Below are 18,358 nucleotides of genomic sequence, written 5' to 3'. Positions count from 1 at the left end.
AATTTCCCCATCTGCTCTAAGTTCTTATGGAGACAGCATGGCCTGAAACCTGTGAAGGATGTTTTAGAAACCATAATGGTTTGTTTAAGTGTTTTTGAATTATGTCATTGAATGTGCAAGCCACTGGCGATATTGTTGGTCACAGGTGGCAGTCCAGTGGCCTGATTTTTATAGTCTGTGAACACCCCATGTTAGGGACTTTATAACTTTTTTTAACTATACTTTAATTCAGGAATTGAAGCTTCTTACCTATTAATCAGAAAGAAAAAAGAGAAGGAGTGTCAGTATATGATCTAAAGACAATTGTAAAAATAAGAAGAAAATTAGGCTCAACATTGGGAGCAAGGTAGCAGAGAGAGCCTTTGAATAAGTGAGATCCACCCTACAGTTAAAAGCAGAGTATGGGAAAATACATTTTCAATCCAAGTTTCCTTTTGCAACCAGATATCCTTCAGAAAAGGTGCTAAGAGCATATGCCTCCCTGGTCCAGCTTGTTGTGCTGGTTATTAGGAATAGAGAAGGAGCACCTTGGGGAAGAGGGTGGGATTTCTGTAATGGGTTTCTTCTTTTACAGGTGTAAACAAAAAAGCCAGTTGGTCTAACCTTGTGTACCTCTGTCCTATAAGCCACTGCAGGTGTATGCACAGCACTGCTTCTGTAACAAAAGCCTACACTCACCACATCTTGGGAAGAGAATGGCCACTTCCTGGGGGGCAGCCTTCTTCGTGCTGGTGGCATCCTGTGTTTGCAGCACTGTCTTCCACAGAGACCAGCAGACTTGGTTTGAGGGTGTCTTCCTGTCTTCCATGTGTCCTGTCAATGTCAGTGCCAGCACCTTGTATGGAATTATGTTTGATGCAGGGAGCACTGGAACTCGAATTCATGTTTACACATTTGTGCAGAAGATACCAGGTAAGTGCAAGTGGTACCCTTACCAGACCCTATAAATCCACACTTTAGCATCTCCTTCCAGAAATGTGCTGAGAGTGTGTGATGTCGATTATAGAGTCTTATGGCTACTGAATGTCTTTCTTCAGAGAACACTTTGGACTATAACTGAACACAGATGATTTAATTCACTGTGAAATTAAGAGAGATCTGGACTGCCTATAGTCTGAAACTCATGTGTCCAAGAAGTATAGCTGTAATTTATCTTTCCTTTTCTGTAAAGGTGGTTAATACTCCAAGGTCCAAAATATTGAGAGTGGTCTTGAAAGAAAGATCACTACCATCCTTGGAGAAGGAGTGAGGTGATCCTAAAGATTAACTTTTTCTGAATTTTCAGTGTTCTATCCTCAGGTTACACACAAGTCTAGGGAAAGGAGTAGAAGCTAGGTGTCCAGCAGAGAAATGGCAGAAGGACCATCAGTGATTACTTTTCATCCTCTATCTCCCTACCCAGTACTCCCACAAGCCACTCCTCACAGGTGGAATAACTTGGAATAGCTTGAGGAAACAGCAGGTTAATCTAGTATAGTCATATCATACAGAGCCCAGTATCCGAAACAGCCTAACTTTTGGTACTCAGCCATCTCTTTCTGTTTTGTTCCATGGGCAAAGTAGGACAGCTTCCAATTCTGGAAGGAGAAATTTTTGATTCTGTGAAGCCAGGACTTTCTGCTTTTGTAGATCAACCTAAGCAGGTGAGTTATTTACAATTAGATGCTTAGATTCACGAATGCCTACTTCTATCACACCCCTGCTGTTAAATATCTCATGCTGTTCACTACTGATACTGAGGTTGTGTATGAGGTCAGTTTTCTGTCCTCATCTAATCTCCTGAATCACAGTAATTGTACACCCTGGGCTGACCAGGGCTTGGGTGGAAGGAGGTGTGAAAGTAGATGGTGGCCATGCAGGGATAACACCATCTTTAAAGAGATTACCCACTTTGTATTTACTGTTAAAGATTTTGAGCTGAAGCTATCAACAGCATCAATTAATGTAGATGCAGAAGATGGATATGAAGTTCTCTATAAAGCAGGAGGTATACACATGGCAGTTGAGAAAATGTAAACCCAATAAACTCCATTTCAGAGTGCCCTGACACAGGGCAGGACCATATTCTAGCAATTAGGCAAGAATCCATGATAACGGAAATCTTCAGTAATAGAAGACAAATGTACAGTTCTGTCGTGACTGTATTTCACATTTGAGCTCTCACAACCTGCAGCACCCAGAGTGTCACAGGCCACACCAAAATCAAATAGAATAGGGTGGAATATTGAACTTTGGTAGCAGGCATGAAGATATTGTTCAGTGTCACAAGTGTAATCATTAACCAAAGGAAAACCTGATGGTAAAAATGACTTGAACTTGGAGAGAAGGATATAGCTCATGGGTAGAGTGCATGCTTAGCATGCATGAGGTCCTGGGTTCAATCCCCACCACCTCCATTAAAATCAATCAATCAATCAAATTACCCCCCCAAAAAAAGAAGAAAAAAGAAAAAAAATTTTTTAATGGCTTGAACTTGAAAAATCGAGAGGATGTTTGTTTTCTCAGCTCACCATTGACAAATGACAAATGTGCTAGAAAATTAGGAGCTGTTGAACATAACTACATTATTAGAAACTGACTTGACATTTGGAGAATAAAATTGTGTTGTGGTTGCTAATAATTATAATGATTAAGAGGTAGTGTATTGTCAGAACAGATGTTTACTCAAGAGAAACAATGGATTTAAAATAATAATTTTTAATTTATCATAATTTGAGCATCTACTGTGTACCACGCATGTACGTGCTGGTTATGCAAAAATGAACTTGACGTGTTTTGTCCTTACGGAGATCATAAAAGGTGTAGCGTAATAACAGCTGCAGCTAGCATCTGGGTGGCAGCTCTGTAGGGTCCGCCTCATCGTGTGCACACAGCAGTCTTGTGTAATGGTACGAGGCATACCTCCATCTCCCAGCTGAGGAAGCCAGGCCCCAGGAAGGCCATGTGATCTATGTTAGCCCACAGGACTAGCGACCAAGTCTTCCAACTCCAAACCTCGTTCCCTTCACTACACCAACTTTCTGGCCTGAAGCTAGTTTTTGTATGAGACACAAAATAACAATTAAAGTGACCAGACTACAAAAGAATCATTTTTATTATTACTTAAAATGAAATGGCTTCTCCTTCTTCAAAGAATCCACTTCTCTGTCTCTCCTCTTCAGAGCAGAGGAGGGTTGGAACAGAGGGCATGTTGAGGGGTAGACAAGCTCCACTGAATGGACTGTCCACTGGACACGTGGGTCATCTCTTTTGAAGGGTGCGGAGTCTGTTCAAGAACTCTTAGAGGTGGCCAAAGACTCCATCCCCCGAAGTCACTGGAAGAGGACCCCGGTGGTCCTGAAGGCAACAGCGGGACTGCGCTTACTGCCAGAAGAGAAAGCCCAGGCTCTGCTCTTTGAGGTAATTTTTGGAAATCTTTGCGTCTTGAATAATTCGTTTTCCCTATATGAATATTCTCTTTATGGGTATTTAGCCCTTTGGAGTGTTACTGCCACCTTCAGTATTGCACCATTGCTAAAGCACTGTGGTGACTCTGGGCTCTTGTTATAGCTGGTTATTTATATTTAAAAAATACTAGAGTTTTCCCTAAAAAGTTGAAAGTACTTCCTGTCCATGATATTCTTAATTCTCCAACTTGTTAAAGCAGAATTATAGAAGTTGTTTTTATCAGCTTTATTGAGGAATAACTTACGTACAATTCGATGTATCCATTTTAAGTGTCCAGTTAAATGAGTGTTTACAAATGTGGGACTTTCCTTACGCCCCTTTGCATTGAATTTCCCCCTCCCCGAAACCAGGCGACCACTGATCTGCTGTCATTATAGACTCGTTTTGCTCTTCTTACATTTCATGTAGACGGAATCACATAGTTTATATTGTCTTTTTTGTGTGACTCTTTCCTCTCAGCATAAAGTTTTTGAGAAGAATAATGGAATTTAAAAGTGAAATATTTTTAAAGATTGCCTACTTCAATTCTCTGATCAAAACTTTACAGAGAATTTTTTAGGACTATTTTTGACTTTATGGTACATTTTTATTATGCAAAGAATATGTAAATTAATAAGATTTAATATTGTGAAGAATATTTATAGGCAAAATTTTGTTATAACAAAAATGTCACAGCAGAAACGGATTCTGTTTTACAAGTATGCTAATTCAGTCTTCCAGATCCATTGTTTTGTCCTCACAGAAGGCTTAAGTCCCTTGTCCATGGCAAACTGCCTAACGTGTCTACGTGAGAGTCTGAGTCCTGATTCATCATTCATTCATGTACTCATTCATTCATTTATTCAGCATATGAGTGCTTACTGTGTACTAGACACTGGTGAAGTTACTGGGGACAGAGAGCAGGCAACAAAAAAGTCACTGACCCTGTCCTCATGGACCTTAGATTCTAGTTGAAGGAGACAGAAAATGAGTGAATACAAAGTATGTCAGGTACTATAGATGCTATGGAGAAAAATAAAGCAGGGCAAGGCCGATGGGGAATGCTGGTGCTGGTGGCCGGATGGAGATGCTGTTTAATAGGATGGTCAGGGAAGACCTCATTGGTAAGATTCATTTGATCAGAGATTGAGGGGAATGGGGAGCAAGCTATACAAGACATTTGTAGGATGAATATTCCAGGCTAAAGAAGCAGCTGGTGCAAAAACCTAAAGCAGGAACCATCTTGATGTGTTCAAGGAACGGCTTCCAGGAGGTCAGCGCAGCCGGAGCGGAGGGAGTGGTGGGAGGGAGGTAAGAGGTGAGGTCAGAGACACGTGAGAGGGGGTGTTAGGACTTTGGCTGTTTGTCTAAGGAGGAAACCACTGGAGGATTTTGAGCTAAGGAGAGACATGATCTGACATCTGTTTGAGAAGCACCGCTCTGGCTGCTATGTTGAGAGTAAACTGAGTAAACTTGTGGGCAGGGGAGAAAAGTGAAGGGTAAAGGGAGCCAGAGCAGAAAGTCCTTCTGTGTTTAGCCCCATGTACTTCTCTATCCTCTTCTTAAAAGCCTGTTTTTGAATCACTTAACTGACTTTTCCTCATAGAAACAGGGTCCAGAGGTCCCTGCATGAAGTGTTCATCCCATCAGAAATGTAAGCAAACAAGACTAGAATTCCTCCTATTCCTGGTTGGAAATCCTCCCACCTGCCATGATACTCATATAAAAAGAAGAGATAACACCCATATCATTGGCCTATACTTAATGGAGAGTCAAAAGCATTTGTGTAGGATCTCATTCCCAGCTCCTAAAATAGGATAAACGGATCTAGATCTGGGGTCTCTCTAGACTCCTAAGGCCCCAGCCACATGCTAGGCTCTGTCTGGCTGACAGCAGAGTACCTCAGCTCATGGGCATGAGTTCCTTTACCAGGAGGGCAGAGACCTGTAGAATTTGATAGGAGAGCAGCAGAAACTTTCCTGTATCCTCAGGAGCCACCCGGGCCAGGCTTCTCTACAATCCCAATTTATCTGTTCATCTAAGAGATGGAGTGGGAAAAGGTCCTCCTAGCCTCCAGTATGTGTTCAAGTAAAATTAATCAGGTGTTTAAAAAAAATTACGGAGTCCTGATTTGAGCTGACAAGGTCAAATGTGTGCTCTAGGTCCAGTTCACCTATAAATGTAGGTGGTTTGGTTGAGATTTATTTGAAAATCTAAAGAATCCCTGTGTTTTTATTTTTACAAGAAACCAGTAATGGCTTGCCTAGTTTCTTCTCTAGTTTCATAGGGAAAAGGAATGAGTTCTGCTAAACTTTTATCTAGGGAAAATGAAGGGTGTAATTTTCTAAGCATTATAGGATACAGCCAGAATATGGAGATCCGTTCTATTGCCTTAGGGAATCCAGATTTTTTCCTTTCTCTCTAGGTAAAAGAGATCTTCAAGAAGTCACCTTTCCTGGTACCAGATGACAGTGTTAGCATCATGGATGGATCCTATGAAGGTAGGAGAGGTGTTGTTATATGTTCCAGCGGGGGAGGGCCAGGGTTAATAAAAGATCTGATTAAAGGAACCAGGAACAGAGATGGAGGGGCTGAAGAAAAAGGAACTAAATAAGGAGAATAAATAAGCAAGGAGAAAGGGGGTAGCAGGAATGGAAGGATGGGGGTAGGGAAATGTGTGATTTAGACATGAAATTTAGAGAGAAAAAAAACAAAGATAGGGCCAGGGAAGAGGGGGATAATGCTCTGGACGTGATCGTTGTCTTTCTCTCTTTTTTAGGCATATTAGCTTGGGTTACTGTGAATTTTCTGACAGGTAATACATTCTTAAGTTTATCTAAGATCTTAACTGGGTTTCACACATGATCAGGGAACAAAAATACCTGTTTAATTTTTTCCCCTGTATTATTCTTTCTTTGGTTTTTAAGAAAAAAAAAAGTGGTGGGGGAGGAAAGACAGGAAGTTAATGTTTATTACCTGCCTTCAAGGCCTCAGCTGCAGCAAGAGTCCTTGTAGTTCAGCATTTGCCTGCAGCGTTTGGGGCTGGGGAACAGTGGAATATTTACAGAATTCCTCCAATATATGACAAAAGCAGGAGAAATCAGAAACAGAGGAGTGTTGGGCTGTCTAGGAAGCAAAGATGTTCAGAGCTGGCTCTCATTCACAGGTCAGCTGCATAGCCACAGCCAGGAGACTGTGGGGACCCTGGACCTGGGGGGGGCCTCCACCCAAATCACATTCCTGCCCCAGTTTGAGGTGAGTCATACACATATGAAGATCTGGTTAGCAACCCACTTGGCAGGTGTATCAGGGTGCTAAGAAAATGGTAGCCCATTTCAGACAGCAGCTCCACCACAAAAAGGCTGAGTAGAATCAATTAATGACTGAGTGAACTTCCCCTCACTGTTCAGAGTTCCTTTGATTCCTTGAGCTTTGTGAGTTTAGCAATTTAATGTCTCCTTCATCTCTGATTTTTTGGGGGGAGGAATGCAGATGGTGGTGATAACATCTTCAGATAATTGCGATCCTGAATAGTTTTTTGCTTTTTCTGATTTGCAGAAAACCCTGGAACAAACCCCTAGAGACTACCTCACTTCCTTTGAGATGTTTAACAGCACTTATAAGCTCTATACACATAGGTGAGGAGGGGGACAAGGGAAAATAATAATACTTCACATTGTATGATTCTCCTAACTTTTCAATTTGCACATCTGTTATTGCATCTGACCAGTCTTACAAAGTCTTTGCCAATCCCTGAAGGCCTGTTAACTGAAACCCAAACCACTTACCAAAGCCCAAGGGACCCAAGAAATTTCTCCAATCTTGGCCTCAAAAGTATATAATTAACAATGATATAGCAAAAAGTAATGTAAGAGTTTTTAAAAGGTAATGTAAAAGTAAAAGATAAATAATATAGGAGTAAAAGCAATGTAAGTCAGGTTTTCTCCAGAAAGGAGATGCTTGGAGAAGGTTCGGCCAAAGCTCTGTATCAGCTCCTTTTAAGCTGACTTTCAGACGTTCAAAATCCAGCCTAGAATTTGATCAGAGTGGGGCTGGGCGGTAAGATAATAAGAGATTTCCTGGGGATGGTTCCCAGGGTGGGACCCTAGGAAGTGTCACTGTCTCTGGCCTTTAAATCATAACAGTGGAAAGTTCTTGCATGGCCTTGATCTGAATTGTGCAGAAGTTACTGCTTGTTGTCCACATGAAATGAATAGGTCACAGAGGGCTCCCTCCCTCCAGAGGGAGACAGAGAAACCATGTTACTTTTGGATGAAGAACCTTTAGGCTGGAGAATTCAGGACCAGCATAAAATTAGTCAATCCTATATTTTACAGTTACTTGGGATTTGGATTGAAAGCTGCAAGACTAGCAACCTTGGGAGCCCTGGAGACAGAAGGTTCGTCTGGGTACCAGTGCTGGTTGGGTGAGAGTGACACCAGTGCTCAGCTTGCCTTTACCCGTCCTCTGCCGTGATTCTGTGGAGGAAAGGGTTATGCAGAAATAGGAATTAAACATTGTATAATGGGCACAATAATAACAAATTCCTTTTCTACTTAATGGGTTCAGATGTTTGGGTATATATTATTAGCCTTTTACAACATGAAGTCTGTTTGTATAGAGGAACGGTCTGTAGCCAGGAGGCTGAAGTATCTGTAGAAATTCAAGGCTCAGGAGCTTGCTCAAGCCCTTCGTTTTACCTGGGAGGTACAGGCAGCAGCAGTCCACTTACAAAGTGAAATAACTGAACAATTCCATTCCTCTCGTCACTGGTGGTAAAAGGGTTAAGAGCTCAGCTTTTGGGGTCAGGCAGAACTAGGGTCAGTTCCAGTCTTTAGATTTGGAGCCAGCTAGCTCACTTTTCTGTGCCCCTTTCCTTACCTTAAAATAAAAGAGATTTTGCATTTAATGTACTTTGTGTGGCGCATGGTTCACAGTAAGGTATTATTGTGATGATAATTGTATGGTATTTCAGAGTTTACATTTTCAAGTGTATTTTCTTTAAATCTCACAACAACCAATGGGAAAAGTAGGACAGTATTTTTTCCTTTTTTTAGAAAGGCGGGAACTTATTCCCATTGTAGGTTTTAGATTTCTTTGAGATGTGATGAAAATCATCAACCCTTCTGCCAAATGCACATATGCACAGAAATTTATCTGTAGTTTCAGGGGGTCCACCAACCCCACAGAACCCATCTACAAACCCTGAGTTAAGAATTCCTGCCACCTTGATAATTCCTTTCAACTTTATTGGCTTCTTGCTTGCCTTCCTCTTTTTCTCTCTCCCACCCTTGCCTCTTATTTTGTGGTCTGATTTCTTTCAGGAATCGATGGACACACTTTCCGGAGTGCCTGTCTACCGAGATGGTTGGAAGCAGAGTGGATTTTTGGGGGCGTGAAATACCAGTATGGTGGCAACCAAGAAGGCAAGTGATATTTTTTCACTGGTTGAAGTTACTTTTACAGTACAAGTCTGGAAAAGTCCCATGGGAAACTTTTTCCAGAGCTCAAGGGAGGCTTGTCCTTTTTTTTTTTTTTTTATGTATAATCATTTTACAATGTTGTGTCAAATTCCAGTGTAGAGCACAATTTTTCAGTCATACACAAACATATATATATTCATTGCCACATCTTTTTTTCTGTGAGCTACCATAAGATCTCGTGTATATTCCCTGTGCTATACAGTATAATCTTGTTTATCTATTCTACAATTTTGAAATCCCATCTACCCCTTCCCACCCTCCGCCCCTGGGAAGCTTGTCTTTTGCAGGAACTAATTCTAATAGATCTTGATACACCCCTGAGGAGTGATGTGAGGTGACTGTGAACAGGCAGCCATCATTCTGCATTCAGCTCTTCCCTTGCCCGTATCGTGGATCCCTTAGAAACCTTTTCTCACCCTAGTCTGATGTATTCAGAGTCCCTGCCCCTCAGCAGGGTGAAACTGTTCTGGGTTCAATTAATGTTTAGCTATTTCAATTATAGTAAAACTGGAAATTAAGATGACAGGAAGAATAATTGATGTTAGGTATTAAGAAAGGCATAGACCTAAACTCACAGAAAGAACTTGATGTTTATAGCGAAGGAAGCAGACGGACCTCTGCCTATCGTTCTCATGAATACTGTGACACGTAGTGCTTGGCAGCAGCTTGAGGTCGGCTGTGGCTGGTTTTGGTGAACACAGTTTAGAGACAGAGTCGCCATAGAGAAGCAGGGTCCTTTCCTCCAGGGTGATGAGGCTGCAGAAGTTTGCCCAGCTCTGTCTGTGAGCCCTTTGTCTTGAGCCTCAGCTCGCCTTGATCCTCCTGCTGTTTCTTCTTTGGCTTCAGCAGCTTGCATCTCACGTTCTCACCTTGTTCCTGTGCACCTTTGCCCCAGCAGGGGCGGTGGGCTTTGAGCCCTGCTACGCTGAAGTGCTGAGGGTGGTACAAGGAAAGCTTCATCAGCCAGATGAGGTCCAGAGAAGCTCCTTCTATGCCTTCTCTTACTATTATGACCGAGCTGTTGACACAGACATGATTGGTAAGTTCACTCCAGGTGTCGTCCAGGGAGGAAACTGGGCAAGCTGTGGTGGGAAAGGGAATGGGACAAAAGGAGTGTTGGACATGCTTTGTTGATTGTGTGTCACCCTAGTTGAGTGACACTAGTCACCTAAGTGAGAGTGAACATGACTGAGAATCTCTGGGGGCTGGAAGATAGCCTAAACAAATATACATGCAGTCTTTTTTTTTTTAACATTTTTATGGAGGCATAACTGATACAAAATGCAGATTTAAAGTGTACAAGAGGGGAGGGTATAGCTCAGTGGTAGAATGCATGCTTAACATGCACAAGGTCCTGGGTTCAAACCCCAGTACCTCTATTAAATAAATAAATAAATAAACCTAATTACCACCCCCACCAAAATAAATAAAATAATAATTTTTTAATTTAAAAAAAGTGTAGTTTGGTAAGTTTTGACATATATATACACCCATGAAACCATTGTGAAATTCGAGATAATGAACGTACTCATCACCCCAGAAAGTTTCCTCTTGCCCCTTTATAACTTTTTTCTTAATCATAATCGTAATACATTTTGTTTAGCTGTGAGAATGTATATATGTCAACTGTCATGACCTGAGATATTTTCTAATGTGTTTTTTCAGTGGGCCAATTTTTAAACTGTGGTTAAATATACATAACATAAAATAGACTATAAACATTTCTAGGATAAATTTCTTATGTTTCCTTGAAGGTTTGTTTTGTTTTGTTTTGTTTTGCTTTGTTTTTTGCAGGGGGAGGTAATTAGGTTTTATTTATTTAGTTAGTTTTTTGATGGAGGTACCAGGGATTGAATCCAGGACCTTGTGCATGCTAAGCATGCGCTCTACCACTTGAGCTATACCCTTCCCCCTCCTTGAAGGTTTTTTGACGTCAACTACTGTTTTGTTTCATTTCAGATTATGAAAAAGGAGGTGTTTTAAAAGTTGAAGATTTTGAAAGAAAAGCAAGGGAAGGTAAGTGTCAGTGGAAACCCTTGAAGGCGAGCCTGCAAGACTGCACCCAGAGTCACCTGATGTGTCTCAGCCAGCTGAAAGCCTCCCAGAAGGCTGCTTTCCTGTCTTTGCCAGGAGTTAAAAGCATTAAGTGGCAAATAAAAATATGAGAACACGAGGGGCTTTGGAGAAATGGTGAAGACCTTCTCTTCTTTCTTCATTTCTTTCTTCCTTTTTTTAAATTTAAATAGTATGTTATCAATGTTACTGAAACACTGAGCACCAAAATATATGGGAAATAGCCACAGAGGCTTCCTTGAAAGAGTCCGTCAGAAATAGAAATAAATGATCTCATCCTCTGGCTCCGAAGTAGGGCTAACTGGTATTTCCCTGTCTTCTGGGCCCCAGCATTAATAATATCTAAGGGACTTAACTAAAGTAAGCCCTAACAATAGGTCGTAGAAATTTAGCAAATAACCTAGAACCTGGCTACCTTTGAGTAGGTAAGATGTCACATCATAAATATGCAAGTTCTTGAGAAACTGGGGTCCTGCAGAGGCTGTCAGTGCACATTTCTACCTCTGAGACTCCCAGGCATCTGGGAGCAGGAGATTGGAGCATTCTGCTTTGCTTATTCTCAGTCTGTATTTAGAGAAAATCATATACCTCTCAGTTGGTTGCAGACTTGAATGCCATTCTTCACTCTCTCTCTCCTCCAGTATGTGATAACTTGGAAAACTTCACCTCAGGCAGTCCTTTCCTGTGCATGGATCTTAGTTACATCACAGCCTTGTTGAAGGATGGCTTTGGCTTTGCAGGAAGCACTATCTTACAGGTAAGAGAGGACACCAGAGTCACATAACAGTCTTTTTATTTGGGAGTTGGAAAGAAAGAGTTAAAAACTTGTTTGGTAATCAGAGTGGCTATAGGTGGAATTATGAGGTATTTTTATTCAGGCTATGGACAAGGCACTGTACAAGTCGCCATGATGTGGGAAATTACCTTGTTGGAATGGCAGCCTCAAAGTACACTTGGCCCTTGCACAACATGGGCTTGAACTGGGTCTACTGACACGTGGATTCTTTTCAGTAGTAATACTACAGTGCTACACAGTCAGTGGCTGCTTGAATCTGTGGATATAGAGACATGACTGTAAAGTTATATGCCAGTTTTCAGGTGCTTGGGGATTGTACCCGTAACCCCCTGAGTTGTTCAAGGGTCTACAGTATATTACCAGGCAAGCTATCCCAGAGGTCACCAAGCAGAAAGGCTTGCAGCCCAAATTAAGATCCCCAGGCCACGTGGTTTATTAAATCAATTTCAGAACTCATTGAGGAGCAAGGGAAAAGAAATGGATAGGTGAACGCACAGGGTAGCGAGCAGGAAAGCAGTGCTTTAGTTCCCAAATCCTGGGTTCGTATGTCCTGCCTCTTCTCCACTGCTGATAGTACATTACAAGTACTGCAGTTTGCTTGAGGGGGAGCGAGGACAGAGGTGCCTGGGGCCATCACACAGACTTGCTCTGTCTGGAGCAGCACAGGCACGTGTACACTGGCCAGTAGCATTAGCTCACCCCTTAGCCCATTAGATGGTTTTGTTTGGCAGAGGACACGAGGGACCAGAAGGGTATCACCAGCGAGTGCTTATTTAAGACCTTGTGAGTATTGAATGCCATGTGTCATGTGTATTTTATGTGTGCCTCATATATTTGGTGCCTCTTGGGTCTTAGGTCCCCCTTTGTCTTCCAGCCTTTTCTATAGTAATTTATTTATCTATTCCAAACACATTTTGAGTTTCATCCATCCTATATCCTTTCTTATCTTCTATAGCATAATTGAATAATTGTACACTATAGTTATCAAGATGATTAAGATGTAATCTTTGTCCTCAAATAGCATACACTTTATTAGAGGAGATGTGACAAAAACATAGCTATGGCACAAGGCATCTTTGAACGTGGGTCCAGTAAGTAGACTGTACCTTGTTTACAAAGCCTCCTCCTTCTTTCTTGCCACTTCCCCTTCCTGGGTCCTGATTTTCAGATGAGTTTATATTATATTGCCCCATTTCTTGTTACACAGATCTCATAAATTCATTTCTACAAAGGTATTTGGATTTAATGTGTTGTTACACCTGATGAGAATTTGAGTTACTTGCCAGTAGAGTGTATAGCATAGTGTTTAAAGCATGGGCTCTGTTGTCCATCAGATGTGGGTTCAAGTTCTGGTTCTGCAAGCTTACTAGCTCTGTGACCTTAGATGATCTACTTCCCCTCTCTAACTTTTAGGTTCCTCATTCAAAACACATTAGAGTGCCTATTTCATAGGGCTGTTGTGAAAATTGAGATAAAACACAATGCCTGGCACATGGTAAATTATTAATATTGGTATGATTGTTAGTGTAGGCATTTCACACTGACGGATTTGTGGATAAGAGAGGTCATCCTAAGCCCTCAAAACACACTAAGTTAACAACTTCCTCTGCTTAGGCATCAACAATAACCAAGTCATATAAGGACAATTTTCTCCTATTTCCATTTCTAGCATCCTTTTAGTCTTTATTTCAGTGGCAGCAGAATTTGAATCAGGGGTGGACAATCCCCTTTTCCAGAGATCACTTCACCCCTAGGTTGTCAGCTCAAGTCCTGAGGACAGAGGAGGAGCGTTTGGGGGTGGGGATGGGGACACCTGGTTTGACTCAGGTGTCACAGACTGAAATCTCAGGATAATTATTCCCATGCCATTCTTTCCAGTTTTTAACACAGTGACTATAGACCAAATTTCATCAGGTCAACACAGAAGTATTGTGTCACAGGAAGTTAGTACTAGACGGAAAGACTAAACCCCGTCCAAGGATTTCGAAACCTTTGTGTGGGGGTGGGGGATGATGGTGGTGTCTTTATTCAACAATAGCTTATGCAGAATGCCAGTAAAATGATACAAATGGAGCTACCTGGTTGAAGCAGAGGTAAGGGGCCTGAAACTCCTTCACAGTTTTTGTCTCCTTTTCTCCTTTGTATTTTTTTTGTTGGGGAGGGAAGGGTGTGAATTAGGTTTATTTATTTATTTTAACAGAAGTACTGGGGATTGGACCCAGGACTAGCTCTACCACTGAGCTATACCCTCCCCCTCTTTTCTCCTTTGAATACTTCTAAGGAACCCCTAGGATTCTGAAGAAAACAATTTGATAAACACTAATCTAATCCCCTTGTTATGTAGTTGAGGACATTGAGTCTAAACTTTTGCCCAAGGTCACTGAACTAACTGAATCAATCGAGGCACGACCCGGCCTAGAATGCCTCAGATGCCTCGGTTGATTGCTGGTGCTTAAGAAGATGCAGTTGCTTACAAAGTGTAAAATAGGAAGCTTAGTATGTTCTTTCCTACCCCAAATCTGTTCCTGACACCTGTTATATTTAGTTTCAGGATTAGGGAAAACATTCAGAAACCTGTCTCATAGGTCTTTCTAGAAGTCTTGTCTGAGACCACTTCCTGGGGCAGAAGATTCAGGGATCAGATTGGCAGGTCGAAGAGCAATAGGCAGTGGCAGAAGGGAATCTTACAGAGAGGGCTGGGGAAGCCTCCAGAGACTTGGTTTTGGCCTCATGGATGACCTTGGCAGGTATTCTCTGCCCATGTTGTGCTTGCTAGAGTTGAAAATTGAATGAAAATGTGAAGACTTTTTTTTCTCCTTCCCAACAGCTCACAAAAAAAGTGAACAACATAGAGACGGGCTGGGCCTTGGGGGCCACATTTCACTTGCTGCAGTCTCTAGGCATCTCCCACTGAGGCCACGCCCTTCCTCTGAGGCCTGCATTTGCCAACAACCTTGTTAAAGAAAGAACGAGAAAGGAGAGGACTCAGTCATGTTCTGAGCTGGGCTGGGGACAGCCTAGACTGAAGCCCAGCAGCTGGTTTCATCAGGAGGAAGGGGCTTTTGTAGAGTCTAGAGTTGGGTTTAATTAATTTTACACATCTAATGTGAACTGTTTCCTAACCACTCTTCGTGCACAGCTGGTACCAGTGTCTACATCTTTGAGATTCCTTGTGTTTCACAAGAGCCAAAAGGAATAGCTTTGGAACCTAACCTTGGAGAACCCAGGGATAGAAACCTGGGAACCAAAGAAAAATCTCACTTCAACTCTTTTAGTGCCTCATTCCTTTGAACGTTTTTATTTTCCCCTTACATGTTAAACTAAGCTGATTGACTACAATCCCATGACCTATCAACACCAGTATTTCTTTCTTCCAGACTCTTTGCCCTGTCCCACTTTTATCTACACTCACCTGCCCTAAAAAAGAAAGAAAAAATACATGGTTTTGCTTTCCATGTGTAATTTAAAGAGAAAAAAAAAAAGGTACCATATCTGAAGTTGTGACCCTGCTTTGTGTTAGCTCCAATCAGCCAGCGGAGAGCCATCCCAGATCTTAGCAGGGTGGAGAGCAACTCCTAACTGGGCAGATCCCAGCCTTAAGATAGGAGGACATCCAGTTTCTAGGGACATATTTTGGGAGTGTGTGGCTGCCTTGTATAGACCACCTTCTCTTAATCAACTTTCTATCAGTCAACCCTGGGATTAGTGAACATATCCAGCCTTATAGGAATGTGTGTGTTCAGTGCGAGTACCTCCTCCCAGGCTAATGTGTTTATAGTAATTTGTCATCCTAAGCTTGTTTGCTTTGTATTTCTAAGAAATGCATCTATACCTTAACTGTTGGTCTGTAGAGAGAGGCCTGTGGCTGTGCTGGTCAGGGATCTAGATTTTGGTAATAGCCCTTTTCAGTTTGCCCTTTTATTCTGTTTCTTCCCTGGCCCCTGATCATTTTAACTACCATCATCTAAGTTATCTGTCTAGGTCCAGGGTTTCTGAGACCCTTTGGAGGATACCTGACAGTGGATTTGGTTGGCCATTTTGGCCCACATCAGTACAATGGATTCTCACTTTGAGTTTGAATGTTCAGAGCTCTTGATTTTGTGAATTCTTTCCCCCAAAACTCACTACCTTGTACTTTCCACATGACCATCATTTGCTTCTTGTCTGCCCATTCGAGTGCTGTTGGTTGTGAAAGATCTTCCTGTAGTCTGGCTCCTTTGCCTTTTTTCTTTACCTTCAGCTTCTTCCCAGCAGAATATATATCCCCAGACTTGTAGCTTTCACAGTGGACTCTTTCAGCTTTTTCACAAAAGGTACTAAATACACCCAGCCCTCATACCAGTTCCTGGGGAACCTTATTTTTAAAGGTATTCCATTGGGTCTGTATTTAACATCTGATGTGTACAAGTAACTAGGCAAATTTCTATATCCTTATCCCCCAAATTTTAGTTTTTCAATTCAATGTGTAATTTTTTTCATTCTTCACACCTTTGTTTAAATGGAGGTACTGGGGATTGCACCTAGAACCTTGTGCATGCTAAGCATGTGCTCTACCACTGAGCTATACCCTCCCCCCAACACACACTGATTTTTAATTATACTGAAGTCACCTTTAAACCTATTGTCTTTTCCTTGAAAAATGTTAATACATAATGAAATAGAATCTTCACAATTGGAAACAGCCTAGATATATCATCCAGTCTTCTACCCATTGCAGAATTCCCTTAACATTTCCAGCTGGTTGTCATTCAGCTTCCATTTAGGGATGTTTTCAAACATTACTCATTCTACTTTGGGATTGCACTGATGTTTAAAAATCCCTCCCTCTGTTGAGCTGAAATCTACCTATCTTCTCAGTGGTCTTAGTTCTGCTCTAATCCCTCCTTCCACAGCCTTTCAGTCTTTTGAGGAAAACTCCCAAGACTTTCAGTCTCCTCTTTAACATACCACATGGCTTTTGGACCCATTCCCATCTTTGTCAGAAAAGTAGGGTGTTAGAGCCAGTCATCACACACTAAATGTTGTTCCACATCATTAGAGAGAGACCATTTCTTATTAGAAACCAAGTTGTTGTCCCAAAAGATAGATTAGCTGTGTTCACTGAACACTCCTCCAGCTTGATGGCTCCAGAGAGGTGAGACTCCCTGGTATTCATCACCACAGCACATCTCTGAAGATTTCCTTGTAAATAAAGGCCACATATTGTTCAGCAGGCTGCTTCAGTCACTCCAGATACTTTCAGAACTTGGGTAGCTGCGTTGTAACTTCAGAAATATATCTACATATTTTCTGATAATCTTGATTAGACCAACTGGAGAATTAACCAATTTATCCATTTTTAGGAGCAATTTGTAATGAGAATGTCTATTTCTTAGAAAAAACAATTTGTCTAGAATATCCTTTCTATCCCTTGTTATACCTTTTGGGCCTCTTATTAAAGGGTCCTACAGTCCTACAGGGTCTCATGATGGTGGTTACGTTTCCTTTCTGTAAATGTTATATATTTCAAATACTTAGGACATGGCCTGACACGTAGTGGATGTTTTGTGTTTGTTGTCACCGTATGAAGAACATCCTCTGTGGGTTCTGGTTGTCCTTGCAAGGTGTGCCTTAAAAATTCATGTCTTGTCTGATTTTGCTGGCATACTTTTGAAGTCCATGTTCTCCTTGTCTGGGCTACTTTCTCGTTTTCTGTGAAAGATGGCCTTTTTTCACTACAGTGACCTTCCTGGACTCTGCCAGCAGTCAAACAGCTTTTCCCTGTAGCTGCCATCTTTCATTCTGGGCACAATTTTCCTGAGATTCCAGGGAAGTTTGTCACACCCACACCTTTTTTTACTCTAGTATCATGAATTTTCTGCATTTACCTGAAAATTAACAAAATTTCCCATTCCTTCAAAAATATTTCCCAAGAGTAGCTTAGCTTGGTTCAAAAGCATACTGTTATCTTCTCCTTTTATCTTCAAATCAGACTTCTGGGCAAGATGTTCTTTATAGTAGACAAATCTAATGGATCCAAAAAGCTCTTCAAGAGGCATCTCTGGTACTGTGAGGTAAGCGCTTCAAAAATGCACAGCAAAACCACCCAACCCCCACCTCCCAGCCAGGTCAGCCACCAGTCTGCAACCAAACATGAACAAATTCTGCTGCTAATCATGTTTTTCCTTTTGACCTGGTTCCTGAGGTCTTTAAACCTGTGCAATGAAATTATTTATTGTTTTATTACTGAACAGACAATGGTGTCCCACAGAGGAAACATAAATAAAATTGAACTATGGTGCTGTGATGGGGAAGTAGTAACTAGCATTTTAAGATCTGGTTTTCTTTTCAGAAAGTCTAGTATACCTATAACAAAGGTTAAAGCAATTTCTGTTTGATTCTGCACTCTAATGTTATACATTTTAAAACAGCAGTTCTAACAAAAATGCATCAATTGATTATTTCTAATTCTTTATCTAAAAATTATATAAATTTACAACCAGCATTTTTTTTAATTGTATAAATCATCTCTTTAGAAAGGATTGCTAACAAGTAAAAATGAATGAGACAGCACCTTAGCAATTTTTGTTTTGGTAATAAA

The 18,358-nt window shown here is 41.3% G+C and overlaps 1 protein-coding gene across 4 annotated transcripts in view; it reads left to right on the top strand.

Moving 5' to 3' along the window:
• ENTPD5 (ectonucleoside triphosphate diphosphohydrolase 5 (inactive)) overlaps positions 1 to 15,049 on the top strand; it is a 30,278-nt gene extending 15,229 nt beyond the window's left edge. Inside the window, exons 7-20 of one of the 4 annotated variants that reach the window (XR_012073749.1) lie at positions 627 to 912; positions 1,561 to 1,643; positions 3,256 to 3,399; positions 5,852 to 5,927; positions 6,206 to 6,241; positions 6,593 to 6,681; positions 6,985 to 7,064; positions 7,764 to 7,825; positions 8,751 to 8,852; positions 9,805 to 9,948; positions 10,869 to 10,925; positions 11,624 to 11,739; positions 12,800 to 12,869; positions 14,606 to 14,690. Coding sequence is in view for 3 of the 4 variants with exons in the window: in XM_072963400.1 (XP_072819501.1) it covers positions 696 to 912; positions 1,561 to 1,643; positions 3,256 to 3,399; positions 5,852 to 5,927; positions 6,206 to 6,241; positions 6,593 to 6,681; positions 6,985 to 7,064; positions 7,764 to 7,825; positions 8,751 to 8,852; positions 9,805 to 9,948; positions 10,869 to 10,925; positions 11,624 to 11,739; positions 14,606 to 14,692 (1,293 nt within the window). In the remaining variant the exon portion in view is untranslated. Of the gene's footprint in view, positions 1 to 626; positions 913 to 1,560; positions 1,644 to 3,255; positions 3,400 to 5,851; positions 5,928 to 6,205; positions 6,242 to 6,592; positions 6,682 to 6,984; positions 7,065 to 7,763; positions 7,826 to 8,750; positions 8,853 to 9,804; positions 9,949 to 10,868; positions 10,926 to 11,623; positions 11,740 to 12,799; positions 12,870 to 14,605 lie in introns of all 4 variants that reach the window. The other 3 variants (XM_072963402.1, XM_072963401.1, XM_072963400.1) reach the window with 3 other exon arrangements.
• The last annotated feature ends 3,309 nt before the right edge of the window (positions 15,050 to 18,358 follow it).

Source organism: Vicugna pacos, chromosome 6, assembly GCF_048564905.1.
Source record: "Vicugna pacos chromosome 6, VicPac4, whole genome shotgun sequence".
Classification (NCBI taxonomy): Eukaryota; Metazoa; Chordata; class Mammalia; order Artiodactyla; family Camelidae; genus Vicugna; species Vicugna pacos.
The sequence above is the reverse complement of the archived record's forward strand: the minus strand, read 5'-3'. Positions and strand labels throughout refer to the sequence as shown.